This window comes from Coturnix japonica, chromosome 2 (genome assembly GCF_001577835.2).
Source record: "Coturnix japonica isolate 7356 chromosome 2, Coturnix japonica 2.1, whole genome shotgun sequence".
NCBI classification, from domain to species: Eukaryota; Metazoa; Chordata; class Aves; order Galliformes; family Phasianidae; genus Coturnix; species Coturnix japonica.
In genome coordinates, this window is record NC_029517.1 from 92,158,024 (window position 1) to 92,173,883 (window position 15,860).

General features: G+C 42.8%; 1 protein-coding gene across 1 annotated transcript; it reads left to right on the forward strand.

Moving 5' to 3' along the window:
* The first annotated feature begins 10 nt into the window (after positions 1-10).
* On the forward strand, positions 11-15,797 carry THOC1 (THO complex 1). Its single transcript, XM_032442682.1, is given in 22 exon segments — positions 11-356; positions 527-600; positions 686-746; positions 1,701-1,767; positions 2,857-2,975; positions 3,640-3,700; positions 4,231-4,326; positions 5,205-5,287; positions 5,366-5,439; positions 6,003-6,111; positions 7,165-7,296; positions 8,420-8,520; positions 8,965-9,031; positions 9,223-9,273; positions 9,889-9,959; positions 10,823-10,846; positions 11,271-11,366; positions 11,615-11,680; positions 12,604-12,687; positions 13,227-13,374; positions 14,651-14,729; positions 15,392-15,797. Coding segments are annotated over 22 exon segments (2,274 nt in total). The 5' UTR covers positions 11-41; the 3' UTR covers positions 15,688-15,797.
* The last annotated feature ends 63 nt before the right edge of the window (positions 15,798-15,860 follow it).

The following is a 15,860-nucleotide window of genomic DNA, read 5'->3' on the forward strand; positions in this document are numbered from 1 at the left end:
TTCCGTACATAGAAACAGCGCTCACAGCGCTACGAGCCGCCATGCAGCTCGCCAAGCTCCGGCGGCGCTCAGCCTACAGATCCCGCTCGTCCTGCCCTCACAGAGCCGCCCATGCGCTCTGCCGAGAGCGCCGCCATCCCTCACAGCGGCGGCTCAGCCTCGCACTGTCATGGCGCCTTCGCGGCTCCCTGAAGGCGGCGCCCCCTTGTGGTGGCGGCGGCCATCGCTCTGCCCGCCCCCGTAGGCGGGAAGGGGACGGCTCCATGGCGTCATCGGCGCGCGTCTCGGAGCGCCGCTCGGCCGGAGCGATGTCGCCGCCGCTTTTCAGCCTGCCCGAGGCGAGGCACCGCTTCACGGTGAGCTCGGCGGGAGGGCGGTGGTCGATGTGGAGCTCGGCCTTTCGTTGCCTGCATCCGCCCCTGCGACCGCTTGTCCCTCAGGCGGAAGAAGGAGGCGATCCCTCAGAGCCTAACACTGCTGGTTTTGTGCTGGGTTTGGTAACCTCTGTTTGTTTGCGTCTCGGTAGATCTCCACCAGAGAAGCTCTGCACCATAAAACCCTCAAGCCGGTGTTGAACGCCTTTAATCAGATACCCGGGAGGTGAGTGTTTGTTTTCGGGTGGGTGTTAGTGGTCTTGTTCCCTCTAGCCGTGCTTTTAACTGATGGGAGGTGTTTGTGTTTGCAGCGAAAATGAGAAGAAGTGTACCCTGGATCAAGCTTTCAGAGTTATCGTAGAAGAGGAAATAGTAAGTAGTACAGCTTATCAGCTGATAGAAAACAAACTTGCATCTCCGGGTTCACAGGGTTTGGAAGGCACCCCTAGAAATCATCCAGTCCAGCCCCAGCTAAAGCAGGTTCCCTACAGGATACACAGGAAAGCATCCAGGTGGGGTTTTAATACCTCCAGAGATGGAGGCTCCACAGGCTCTCTGGGCAGCCTGTTCCAGTGCTCTGTCACCCTCAAAGTCAGGAAGTTCCTCCTCATGTTCACATGGAACTTCCTGTGTTGTAGTTTGTGCCCGTTGCCTCTTATTCTGTGGCTGGGCACCACCAAAAAGAGCCTGATCCCATCTCCATGACTCCCACCCATTGGATATTTATAAACAGTGGTAAGATCCCACCTCAGCCTTCTCCAGGCTGCACAGCCCCAGGTCTCAGCCTTTCCTCTTAAGTGAGATGTTCCAGGCTCCCTGTTATCTTTGCTGCCTTCTGCTGGGCTCTCTGTAGCATTTTCCTGTTGTTCTTGAACTGAGGAGTCCAGAACCGAACATGGTATTCCAGATGCGACCTAAGCAGAATGGAGCAGAGGGGGAACATCACCTCCCTTGACCTGGCTGCACTCTTGTTGGTGTGCCCCAGGATCCCATTGGCCTTCTTGGCCACAGGACACACTATACAGTTGGTGAGAGGAGTCAAACAATGCTTATGTTGTTACTGCTTGATTGTAGGTAGAATGTGGGATGCTTATATTCAGAGGTGAATGGCTCAGAGTAAGTGTTGAAGGGACAGAAGTGATAAAGTTGCTCACTCAGTATAACCTGTATATACATAACTGATATGACTGACTTAATCAACCAAAAATTTGGGAACTTAAATATCAGTATATGCTATAACTATGTCTGCTTGGAAACAAGAGCTCTGATTTCATTAAGTATATTAATGTGTGAATGGAGAAGTTTAACGCTCCTCCTTTTGTTTAGATAAACAAAGCTCCGTGTGAAAACCTGCTGGCGATTATTTCTCTTGCTATTAATGGAGTCACTGAAGGTGAGCATATTTTTCTCTTATTTGTTGGCAGCCTTAGGGGCTGCTGGGTTGCTTTTACTTTTAATTTCTTGATTTTTGGCAAGGTGTTTTCAGCAGTTGTCTTTGAAAGTATGTGGTCCTTAGGCTAGTGGTTAAGTCTGGTGAAATATAATGTAATAGAATTTGGTTATCACAGAATTGTAGGGGTTGGAAGGGACCTCTAGAGATCATCAAGTCCAACCCCCCTGCCAAAGCAGGCTCCCTACACCATGTCACACAGGAAGGCGTCCAGGCGGGTCTTGAATATCTCCAGAGAAGGAGACTCCACCACCTCCCTGGGCAGCCTGTTCCAGTGCTCCATCACCCTCACCATAAAGAAGTTCTTGCTTCCATAGTTACTTCCTATGCTGTAGTTTCATCCCATTACCCCTAGTCCTGTCCCCACGCACTACTGAAAAGAGACCAGCCTCACCACTATGGCTCCCACACCTCAGGTATTTATAAACTTGGATCAAATCCCCTCTCAGCCTTCTTTTCTCAACGCTAAACAGACCCAGTTCCCTAAGTCTCTCCTCATAGGGGAGATGCTCCAGGCCCTTCACCATCTTAGTGGCCCTCCACTGGACTCTTCCCAGGAGATCCCTGTCTTTTTTGTACTGGGGAGCCCAGAACTGGACACAGTATTCCAGATAAGGCCTCACCAGGGCAGAGTAGAGGGGGAGGATCACGTCCCTCGACCTGCTGGACATTTGTGTTGGAACCTTTTTTGTCAGTTCTACTGACTACCTGGGCTCATCTCCCACATACTGACCTGTCAGTACTCCAATGTTTATAGCTGTTTATTGAATCTGCTTTGATAACATCTTGTGTGTTTCGGAAACTGTGGTGCTCTTCTGAAGAGTCTCTCGTACCCTTGCATTTCTCATCTCTCATCAATCTCTCATCTGCATATGTAGAAAAATGGCTTCCATGCAAGCTCATTTCTTGAGCCTGAGCTTTTTGTGAGGCATTGTAGCAACTTCTTATTGAACATAATGTCTGCTAAATGCCATACATTTTATAGCGTTTCTGTTCAGATTTGCTGAACAAAATATTCCCTGTTCCTCACAGGTATCTGCACTGCATCGACACCTTTTGTGCTTCTGGGAGATGTTCTGGATTGTTTGCCTTTGGATCAGTGTGATAAAATTTTCACTTTTGTGGAGAAGAATGTTGCTACATGGAAATCAGTAAGTACTTTTCCATAGTATTATGTTAGACCAAAGGGTTTATGTACCTGAAACATTTTTTACAAGGAGACTTTAATTGTCTTTGTGTCTGTTTATGTTAAAAAAGTAGCATTAAGCATTTTCTGTTTTGAGGCTTATAAATGCCAGATGACAGAAATCAGGAAAGTAACAGTAGAAGAGATTCATAGAATCACAGAATGACCCGGGTTGGAAGGGACCTCAAAGATCATGTAGTTCCAACCCCCCTGCCTGGCAGGGCCACCAAACATACACATTTACTAGATCAGGTTGCCCAGGGCCCCGTCCAACCTGGTCCTTGAACACCTCAAGGACGGGGCATCCACAACCTCCCTGGGCAGCCTGTTCCAGGGCCTAACCACTCTCCTAGCAATGAGTGTCAAAAATTTGTTTGAGGGGAAAAAAAGTGGATCCTACTCTTGCAACTCATTTTTACGTGTGCAGATTGTGTTGTTGTTTGGTTGTGCTTTTTGGTTCGTTTCACATGAAGACTGGATTTAAATGTTTTGTTTCATGCTTCCTTGAGATTCATGGGACTGTTTGATTTATGTTGGCTTTACAAACTCATGGCTTATAACTGAATTAAAATCTGCTCCAAAAAGCTTTGTTGCCTCTTGCTGATCTAAACACCTTTTCTCTATTTCAGAACATGTTTTATTCTGCTGGGAAGAACTACTTGCTAACGAAGTGTGCCAACTTGTGACGCAGTTATTCTAGTTGAGCAATGCCAGTGTGCCGGTAGAGAATTAAAGAACTCCCTGGAAAGTGAGTGGAAAGTGAGTTCAGTAATTTTATGTAGAGGCGCAGATCTGTTCAATAAGTAATAAAGGTAAAAAGCAGATCACCCATCTTAGCAGTTTTTCATGAATATTGTTGATTAATATAAAAGTCGTTCTTACCTGAGAAATATCCTCTTCATCGGTGAAGGCGTTAAGGCAGGAACATCAGATACGTATTTATTTTCTCAGCAAAGACAAGCCCCAGTCAGAGGAAATACACGAGTAGGATTTGTTTAAACTAATCTTTCTTCACCATTAAAGGAATTGAGAGAATAGACAGAGTGCATTTGGGAAAACTGTGGCTAATCAGAGGTTGTTACTAATATTTAAATTTACAAATTATAGTTCCTTTTCATTATTTAAGTGGGACTTGTAATAAAAAAAGTCCAAAGTTCTAACGTGCGAAAAATTGGAAGCAAGACACATACTAATATTCTTTGTTTTTTTTCAATATTTAGACCTTCTAAGGAGGTTGTCTAAATCACAAAACACAGTCTTTTGTGGGAGAATTCAGCTGTTCTTGGCTCGGTTGTTTCCGCTATCTGAAAAGTCAGGTAAGATTTTTCTGTTTCATCACACATAGATGGTTCGGTGTATTTGGTGTGGTGAGCAGGACTAGGGAAGTCATCCTGCCCCTGTACTCAGCATTGGTGAGGCCTCACCTCGAGTACTGTGTTCAGTTTTGGGCACCTCAGCACAGGAAAGACATGGAGTTACTGGAGCAGGTCCAGAGAAGGGCAACAAGGCTCATGGAAAACTTGGAGAATCATCCCTATGAGGAGAGGCTGAGGAAGCTGGGGCTGTTTAGTCTGGGGAAAAGGAGGCTGAGGGGAGACCTTATCGCCCTCTTCCAGTATCTGAGAGGTGCTTACAGTGAGAGTGGGGCAGGTCTCTTCTCACTGGTGATAAGTGACAGGACGAGGGGAAATGGCCTCAAGTTGCACCAGGGCAAGTTTAGGTTGGATATTAGGAAGAACTTCTTTACAGAAAGGGTAGTTATGTACTGGAATAGGCTCCCCAGGGAGGTGGTTGAATTGCCATCTCTGGTTGTGTTTAAGAGCCGTTTGGATGTGGTGCTCAGGGATATGATTTAGCAGAGGGTTGTTAGAGTTAGGGTACTATGGTTAGTCTGCGGTTGGACTTGATGATCTTCAGGGTATTTTCCAACCTGGGTAATTCTATGATTCTATGATTTTATTTACTGTTTGTTATATGATAAGCCTATGATAGCTGCAAACCAAATCCACTTGGTGAAAATTGCTTTGTATTTGTATTTTATTTCTTCTACCCTTACTATTGGAAGTGACTTTCATTTGTTGTCATTTCAGACATAGGGTTTAAATACTATTTCTGAGTAGAGGTATCTCATAAACAACCAACCAAAAGACTTAAAAACTCACAGCTTCTAAGATTGACCATCTGTTTTCCACAGGACTGAACTTGCAGAGTCAGTTTAACCTGGAAAATGTGACTGTTTTCAATACTAATGAGCATGAGAGCACTCTTGGGCAGAAGGTGAGAATTCCTACATCGTTTTTTCACTCGCAATTTCAGTGGCACTGATACTGAGTTCTAATGATCTTTTCCTGTTAGCACTCAGAGGAGAGAGATGAAGGAATGGATGTAGAAGAGGGTGAGATGGGAGATGATGAAGCACCAACAAGTTGGTGAGTCTATAACAATTCTAAAAGTGGAAATAATTTTATGAAGTGAAAGGATTCTTATTTCTTGTTCTCTTTACATAGAAACAAGCAGTGTTTCAGTTTCTTTAAGTGGAAATTGCCTGGGGTTGGAAAGAAACCTACAGGCTGTTTGAAAATGTTACATACCCTATAACTGGTGTTCTTTCATAGCAAGGCCAAATACCTTGGCAAAACTTGTCCTGGTAAAATGTGCTTAGAGACAATGAGTAAACTCTATGTATGCTTCTAGAGAACAAGACTGTGCTCCTCTTCATTCTCTAGTCGGTGTAAAACTCCTAAGGTTGCTTTTGCTTCACGGCTTGTGCTTTTGTTGTGGAAAAATAACAGACTGCATGGAAGATTCTCTTAGGGACAAATGTGGATTTACAGACTTCTCAACAGGATTCACTGCTGACTTCATTGTTTCACTTACAAAATGAACAGTGTTCTCTAGGACTGTGCATTCCTGAGTGGACTTCAATTGAATATAACGTCTTCTGTATAGGTTTTCATTACCATTGGGATTCTCTGTTTGTTTGTTTTTCCAGTTCCATTCCAATCGATTATAACCTGTATAGAAAATTCTGGTCGCTTCAGGATTACTTTAGAAATCCTGTGCAGTGCTATGAGAAGGTCTCATGGAAAACCTTCCTTAAGGTAATCCATCTGCATGCTTTCAACTAGACATCCTAAGTAAAAATCACTGTTTACGTTATTGAAAGTGAGCATAATGACAGAAGGTGTTGATAGCACATGAGGAAGTAAGTGCATTTTGATGTGTATTAAAGTGAGCCTTTAGATAGTAAACAGCATATTAAGATGCAGAGTAAAACTTCTAATAACATTTTCAGAAGCACTTGACACACAGTAATGTCAGAAGTACCTTTTTTGCTATTAATCAGTTGTGAAAAGCAGAACTTCTTTTTATCTCATAATAAGAAAAATAGCTCTACTAGTCCTGAATCTTAACTTTGAAATATTGATTATTTTTGAATATTAATCCCACTAGAATCCTAAAATTGACAAGATTCTAATGAAACAGATCTCTATAGAAGCATTGACCTGAGGGTCCCCTTCAACCAGCTGTTTCAGGTTTGCTTACGATGAAGACTGAGGATGATTAATTGCAAAGATAACATATTTCTTCACGCTTGGTCAGTCAGTTTCTATTTCATAGTAAGAAGCTCGCTTCTTTTATTCCATTTTTTTCTTAATCTTCATTCTCTGTATTCTGGAAATAAGAGGTAACAGCTGCACAGACATCCCAATATCAATCTGGTTAATAAAGCCTACCATGTCAGCTTTAACAAGAAAAAACAAACTAACAAGAAAGCCATGATCGAGAGAATGAAGATAAGGTTTAAGTCTTACACGTGACTTTTACTGACTGATTTTTCTTCAGTTTTAAGGCTCCGAATTGATTTTTAAGAGCAGGAGTGCAAACTTAACTCTTATTTACCTTTGCTCCTATATGTTCTGAACATCTCTAATGGTGTTTGGATATAAGCACTGTCATCACATAAACCTTTTATTCTTCATAACATCTCTCAAGAAAGTATTTGTGCAGTGTTTGCACGTAACATGTTTCCATTAGTACCCTTTAAAGGTGCTGTTTTGGCAGATTTGCAAATGATTTTATTCGCTTGGCACTGAGACTCTTACAATATTGTAATGAAATTCTTTTTCCCGTGGTAAATAACTGTTTTATAGTACTCAGAAGAAGTTCTGGCTGTTTTCAAAAGTTATAAGTTGGACGACACTCAGGCTTCCCGAAAGAAGTTGGAAGAGCTAAAAACAGGTGGAGAACACGTGTACTTTGCCAAGTTCCTGACCAGTGAAAAGGTACAGCATCTCCTGACACACCATCACGCTAAGGGAGGTTGGAGGGAGCTTGGAGGGAGAATCTAGTTCAGCCTCCCTGCTCAGAGCTCTCAGCTGGAGCAGACTTTGATCTGTGCTGCATCCATCTGGGTTACAAAGGTCTCCACAGTTTCTCAGAGTATCTCACTGCATTATTTCACTGCATTGTTAATGAAGATAAATTCATTCTGTGTTTTTAAATTTAATTTTAATTTTCTCTGTGGATTCCCTCTCTTAGTTTATGATTCAGAGACTAATGTTGCTGGAATAAGAGTCTGCTTATTCCAGAAGAGCTGATGTAAAGGCAATTAAAAACATTAAAAACACCACTGTAATGTTTTCTGAACTTGACCGATGATGTGTTAACCCCATTTGCTGCCTCTTCAGAGCCTTATTTAAAATTGCTTTGAAAAAGATATTGAGAGTTTTTATCTCTTTGTGAAGCACAGTCTTAAAAGTACAGTTGAAACTGAATAGTATTGTGGTGAAAACAGTCCCCACCTCATAGAATCATAGAATTACCCAGGTTGGAAAAGACCTTGAAGATCATCAGGTCCAACCGCAGCCTAACCATAGTACCCTAACTCTAACAACCCTACACTAAATCATATCTCTGAGCACAACATCCAAACGGCTCTTAAACACAACCAGGGATGGCGATTCAACCACCTCCCTGGGGAGCCTATTCCAGTACATAACTACCCTTTCTGTAAAGAAGTTCTTCCTAATATCCAACCTAAACTTGCCCTGGTGCAACTTGAGGCCATTTCCCCTCGTCCTGTCACTTGTCACCAGTGAGAAGAGACCTGCCCCACTCTCACTGTAAGCACCTCTCAGATACTGGAAGAGGGCGATAAGGTCTCCCCTCAGCCTCCTTTTCCCCAGACTAAACAGCCCCAGCTCCCTCAGCCTCTCCTCGTAGGGTTGATTCTCCAAGCCCTTCACAAGCCTCATTGCCCTTCTCTAGACCTGCTCCAGTACCTCCATGTCTTTCCTGTGCTGAGGTGCCCAAAACTAATTAGCTAAAAATATTTGTTGGATTTTCATATATTTTATCAGTTATGCACGTCTTTAAAATATGTTCAACTCTTGTGTTTTTCTCTAGCTGATGGATTTACAGCTGAGTGACAGTAACTTCCGCCGTCACATCTTGTTGCAGTATCTAATATTATTTCAGTATCTGAAGGGACAGGTCAAATTTAAAAGGTAATATGCAAACATTTGTGTTTTGAGATTGGGAAGCTAAGATGTGGTTAAATAAACTAGGCATTTTAGAAGAGCTTACATCTGTTCATTCCAAGGCTTTTGTGAAATCTGGGGAACCTTGCACTGGTAAATGGAAACTGGCTGTGGTTGTTTTATAGCAGTACGGGGGTGGTCTCATTCTTACCTTTCTGTGCTCCTCTTAGTGTAATTTCCTACCCTCTCTTCCAGCACTTACTAATTGTTATTAGCAGTCACACAAATGGACTTCCTTTTGCATGAGGTTAAACCTAACAGTGCAAGCCCCTCTAATTAATTCCATAAACCAAGTGGTGCTCAGCTGATGGGACTAAGTTAGAGCATATTCAAAGGACTTTCCTCAGCTCCTCTGCAGCTCCTCTCAGGAAGCGTGTGGTGTAAATGGTTTTGTTGTGTCTTTTTTTCCAGTTCAAACTACGTTCTAACAGATGAACAGTCTCTCTGGATTGAAGATACTACAAAAGCAGTTTACCAGGTTGGTACAGTAGATACTTCTATAAAAATTGGCACGGACAAAGTGATAACCTCATATAATATCATCAAGGACACTTAAAGTGAAAAAATACCATTTTCTTCGTTGTTGTTGTTTGGTTTTTTTGCTAAGTATTTTGCTGCAAATAACAGTGCAATAATTAACTCTTATTTTTTTTCCCCTCCCAACTGCAGCTTCTGTCAGAAAATCCTCCAGATGGAGAAAGATTCTCAAAAATGGTAGAGGTCAGTACGTTGGTGCATGTCTGAACCTGACTCTAAGTGTAAGGAGGGAAAAAGTCTGTATTAGTTTAAACTGGCTTTTGGAACACAGGTGTAATGTCCAGGAGACTTCTTATCTTATTCCACTAAAGAAGATCTCAGAGCATCTTTCTATTTTGTAGCCACATTTTCCCCACATGTTTCCATGAATGTGCATTTCCTGTTTCTCACGTGGAAAAGTGGAATATATGTATGTACATGTATGGGCCCGTATACATACATGAGATGCTGATGGGGTCTTTACAGGAAGGAATGCTTTGTCCAAAGACCTGAGAATAAGACACAAGTGGAATTACTTCTTTATTTTAGCTTCTTGTTTTCTCCTTTTTCTTCTACTTTGAGTACCTCTATGTGTTCACAGAAGAAAGCCTTTTCCATAGTCATTGAAGCATGGAAGTGCACTGTTTTTGAATAAGCAAAACTAGCTGCCCGAGATTATACTGCCGACCTTCGAAGCTGTGACTGAAATGCTCTAAATCAGTTTTTCCTTCAGTTATAATAGCTAAATTAAAACTCATGGGGCCAAATTTTAAGGTAATTATGATCCTAATAATGTGGAATAATATTCTGTTTCTCCAGCATATATTAAATACTGAAGAAAACTGGAACTCATGGAAAAACGAAGGCTGCCCAAGCTTTGTTAAAGAAAGGTACCTCTCTTACTAAGTAGAAACTTGCTGCTTACTTGAAATGGTGGCTTAGCTTTAGAGTATTTATCCACAGTGTCTTTGAACTTAATCAGAGAACCTTGACATTGTTGTAGTTGGATGTCCCTTGTGTGTGTGCAGAATGCTCTTAGATGTCTGTCAGAAGTCACAAGGCTTCATTTTGCTAATGACAAGAGGGTGATGCATATGTGGGTCTCAGGAAGGCATTCCTCATTGTCTAGGGGCAGCATTTTGTTCTCAATATGAAGGGTGCTGTGACTGGGGAGGCTGGATAGTGTTGTCTCCCTTCCTGCCTTTGGAAGATGCTGCAATGAATAAGTGAATGCCTCATACAAATACCAGCATGGATTGCCTCTACAGGAGCCATGGGCACTATGGCTTTAGTAGGGTAGCAAACCTGGAATTTTGTGTTAGTTTTCCTCTTATATACCTATATTGATGAAGATTTCCACTTAGTGGTGATCACTTGGCTGAAAGGAAACTACATTTAGATGGCTACAGCCATCCAAAATGTTCCTGTGTAGTTAGTTACTAACTAGTGCCAAACTTGAGCTTAGTCTCCATATGTCTACTTGGCTATTGTGAGGCGGTGACTGAACCATTTCCCTTCCATCCCTGTTCCTTCTACCCACTGCCACAGCCCTAAGGAGCAGCCCAGTCACCACTTCTATGCAAGTTTCCATTTGTGGAGGGCTCAGGTGGAGCCCTCTTTTCCTGATTTCAGCTGTTTGCAAAAAGGGGGTGGAGGGTGGTGAGAAAAGAGAAGTTACTGTTGATGGGGGGGAAGGGGAAAAGTAAAGTTGTGAAATTTGACTTATTTATAAATGTTCTGTCTCCTTCTTTAGATCTCAGCCAGAGTTTCAGCTTGGGTAGGTTTTACCCTAACCTCAGTGATTTGGGATCTCCATTCTCTGATCCCATGAAATCAGGTGCAGCTGGGGAAGGAGAACTTGCAGTCATAGTGCAGACCATCCCAGCAGCAGAGTAGATCACGCTTAGTATGTGCTGCTGGAGTCAATGTGATTTGCTTCTTTCTCTGTATCGGGACTCTGATAAGCCTTTACTTTTGTGAGTTAACTGATCTTGGTGTATGGTAAATCTCTTTCCTTACCCCCTACTTTACGTTCTCCATCCTCCTCTTTCCCCTTCTCTCTTTCCACTCTGACAATCGCCATCTTTCTGAATACTTTCATTGTAATTTAACTCTGTCTGAAATGAATTAACGTGATTTTCTTTTAGATATTACTGGTTTGATCCTAAAGAGCACCTTTGTTGTTTGTTTGTCTTCTGTAGGCCTCCTGATTCTAAGCCAATGAGGCCTGCAAGAAAGAGGCCAGCACCAGAGGACTTCTTAGGAAAGGGACCAAACAAAAGAATCCTTATGGGAAAGTATGTTGGTTTTTTGGTGGTTTTTTTTCTTCTGTTTCTTTCTTTCTTAGAGGGTTTTTGTGGGATCTCTTCTGTTTGTTCCTACTGTGTTTGTAGTACAAACCTGCTGTCACGTGCTTTAGTGTAAAGACTAGGATGAACATTTCTATAGCACCGTTTTGTCTGTCTGTCTTTGCTGACTAATGGAATGTGGAATGTTAGAATGATGGATGTGGAGTTTAATGTGTGTCTGTGCTTCGCTTTTTCAGTGAGGAACTGACCCGACTTTGGAATTTATGTCCTGATAACATGGAAGCTTGTAAATCTGAGAGCAGGTAGGTGAGAAATGGCGTGTCATTGTCCGAAGCCAACATCCAGCACTTGGATATAGGCAAAATTAGTTATTACAGTGCTACATAAGGAAAGTGTTTACCATACACAGTATGCCATGTCACTGTGTGTGATTCTGATTCCTTGTGCATGAGGAGGAGGGAGAAAAGCAAAGCAAAATAACAACAACAGAACCACATACACAAATGCAAGCTGTGGTTAACAGGAAAGAAAAGGTCCCGGGGAGTCTAGATTCACTTCCAAGTTTTGATATGGGCGCTGTGTCTAGGCACTGTCAAAGCACTGTAGCTTTTTGCTTTGGATTCTCTTGTCTTCATCAAAATGGCATAATCCTGCTTTACTTGCCTTCCTTTTAGCCTGTCAAGGTTGTTCTGAGCACAGCACAGTGACCATAATAATTGAAACTGAGTGGGGAGAGCAGTCTAGTTTTCTGTGGTTGTAAGTGAAACTGGAGTGACTGCGTGTGTATAGAGGAGGAGGCCATGTTTGTTTACCCTGGGGGCCAATGTTTTAGATAGTGGTATGATGAGGGGGAAATGGCTGAAAGAGGGGAGATTTAGGTGAGATGTCAGGAAGAAATGCTTCACTTAGAGGGCAGTGAGGTGCTGGCACAGCTGCCCATAGAAGCTGTGGTGCCCCATCCCTGGAGGTGCTCAAGGGCAGGTTGGATGGGGCCCTGGGCAGCTGAGCTGCTGGGGGACAGCCCTGCACACGGCACGGGGTGGGACTGGGTGGGCTTTGAGGTCCCTTTCAGCCCAAACCACTGAGTGATTCTATGATAGATTCACCTTTCCATATGGCAAAATGGCTAAGTGCTTATCATAGGCGTACGTTTATGAAGAAACTGAAAAACACTTATTTTAGAGTAATATGCAAGTAATATTAAGCTCCATATTTTATTTTCTAGGGAATATATGCCAACACTGGAAGAATTCTTTGAAGAAGCCATTGAACAAGCAGATCCTGAAAACATGGTTGAAAATAAGTACAAGTACGTGGGCCTTTGTTTTGTTTCACTTCATTTTTGTGTCTTTCATGTTTGGATTGTGAAGGAAAACAAATTGTTCTCTGTGGTAATTTATAATATTTATATTAAGTACTAGTATTAAGAAGTATTATATTACTTATAATATTTATATTAAGTACTGGAATAGGCTCCCCAGGGAGGTGGTTGAGTCACCATCCCTGGATGTGGTGCTCAGGGATATGATTTAGCAGAGGGTTGTTAGAGTTAGGGTTCTGGTTAGGCTGTGGTTGGACTTGATGATATTTAAGGTCTTTTCCAACCTGGGTAATTCTATGATTCTATGATTTGTGTCAAACTCTATTAATCATAGAATCTTAGAATGGCCTGTGTTGAATAGGACCATAATGATTATCTGGTTTCAAGCCCCTTCTTTGTGCAGGGTCACCAATATACGAGTTTTTATAGGTTTGGACAGAGTAATTATATAATTAGGAAATTACTCAGATCTTTTAGTCCTTTTATACATGACAGACTGTTCCCAGCTGGATTTGTATTCATTGCAGGGCTGTGAACAACTCTAACTATGGATGGAGAGCACTAAGACTACTGGCACGCAGAAGCCCTCATTTCTTCCAGCCAACAAATCAACAATTCAAGAGCTTACCAGAATATCTAGAAAATATGGTAATCAAATTAGCCAAGGAGCTGCCTGTAAGTGGTATTATCCTATAATAATGATAATAATAAATGAATTAATGTGACTTCCTGCTCGTCTCTTTCTGCAGTCCATTTGGCACATGGGAACAAACACAAAGAAAGAGTTTGTAAAGGACAAATTGCGAAGGAAATTGATTTATTCTGTAGGGCTGCTGTTAAATTTCAGATAGCGTTGTCTAACAACTGAACTGCTGAGCTCTGCCTTCTGTTCTGTGAACAAACAGCTGTGGCGATCCAAGCATTTCTGCACCCATTGCAAAGTTACTAGACAGGAATGTTTGTGCTGAGTTGCTTGGGCTCAGTGTTGTGGTGCAAAGCACTTCTGTGCAGGATACAAGCTGTGCTACAGCTCTGGTGTGAGTAGCTGTCATGAGTGGGCAGCTGCCTGCAGCGAAGGGCAGAGGATGCAGCTGAGGATACTGTGGAGATGATTGTAACAAAGCTTACCTGAGTTCTGGCAGCTCCACGACTTTTAATTTGCATGTAAAGAAGGGTAGAGCTGGTGGAGCTGTGAATCCAAAGGCGTTGTCTCTTGGCGTGTTCAACAGTACAGATTTGAGGCAAGGGCCCTTAGGGGTCTTTCAGGTTTCTCTGTACGCAATGGTAAGGAAGGGTATTGCTGGGGAGGAGGATGCTTCTAAGCCTTTGAGTTAGCACAACCCAGCAGTTCCATATGGATATAAACCCATGGCTCTATATGTGAGACCTTTCTTGTCTGCAGAGTACAATGACTGAGGTGTAATGTTTGGTTTGTAACATATAGGTGTTATGGCAGGAAACAAATACCTGGATATGGCCTGTGAACCTTTTGTTCATCTTGTCTGATCTATGGTTTACTCAGGGAGCGAGAAATCTGCTGTTGGCTTCCATGTTTGCCACCTGTAATTGTCTACTGGGGAGTCTGACAGTGCAGAGAAGTTGAGGAATTCTCAATAGGGGAAGGAAATAAGTTTCGCAGCAGTGCAGGCTTAAAGAAGATTCTGGGCTTTGAATGTTTTGCTTGTTTGTTATAAAGAAAGTAGTAATGCAATATAAGTAGTTAGCATAGAAAGGAGAGAATGCTGTGAAGCCAGCGGGACCATTGTTAGGCTTTTTAATTACTATGGTGTTGTATTATTGCTGCTGGATCCAAAGGGCTGGGGGAGAGTTTTAGTCCATCACTGTGGGATCACGTTAGATTTGTCCATTCAACACACAGGCGTTATCGTAGAGCTGTAAAGTTTCTTTAAACACAAAATTCATCCAATGATGTTTAGTTCTCTCATTGTAGCCTCCTTCAGAAGAGATAAAAACAGGTGAAGATGAAGATGAGGAAGATAATGATGCTTTGTTAAAGGAGAACAATGAAAGTAAGATTTGCATGTTCTTAGTATTTTCAGTTCTCTTGATGCATAGAGGTAGAAGCTGTGTGATGCCATGGGTGAGGGCTTCCCTAAAGCTGGATGTGTAGCTCTGAGACTTTGAGAAACAGATCTAATCCACTTCTCATCTCTTTACCTCATCTTCATTTAAAGGCAAAAAGCTTCTCTGATGAAGGAGCCTTGCTGACAAATGCCATCTCTCGTTGCCCTCCACGAGCCAACCCCTTCCTTTTTGCCTCTTGCCCGTAACCCTGGTTGTTGTGCTCTCATGTTTCCTCCCATCTCCTGTGTCTGTGAACTTCTTCCTCCATCCTCATTCACGCCTTCATCTTGTAGCGCCTTCTCCCTTGTGCTCCGTACCCTTGTCCATGAGCTCTGATCAGTGAGCTGAGTCCACACGTACCTGAACGAGGGTGAGCTGCTCCTTAGCATCAGGAACATGCTGACTTCCTGTGCGTAAATAATTCAGTCATTACTTGGCTTTTCTTTGGAAGTAGGTAAAATAACCATCAGCAAACCAGAGGTTATAACGGTGATGAGCTGTGGATCAGCAGTTTGCTCAGAGTGGGGCAGCCCATGAGGGATGGCAGTATCTACTTGAGACACTCTCTTGAGTCTCACCGTGATTCTTTTGTTTTCTTTTCCTCCAGGTCCGGAGGCACAACGGGACAAACCCATGACGGGGGAACAAATGGAGGCATTTGCCATCAGGCTGGGGGAACACTGGAGGGTTTTGGCCCCGTACTTGGAAATGAAGGATTCCGACATCCGTCAGATCGAGGCGGATAGCGATGACGTGAAGATGAGAGCCAAGCAGCTGCTGGTTGCATGGCAGGACCAGGAGGGCGCACACGCCACACCAGAGAACCTGATCACTGCGCTGAACAAAGCGGGGCTGGGGGACCTTGCCGAGAGCCTGACCAATGACACCGACAGCAGCAGCTAATGTGCCACCTCCCTTCATGGTGAGGTAATGGTGATACCTTTGGTACTAGGAGCAGGTCTTTGATAGGTATCTCACGTCAAAAAGAAACAATAAACCCTTTTTATATACTATTCGTCAGATTATCTTGTTTTCTGAGAAAACAATTACTCATCCTTTGCATGCTTCATCAGTGA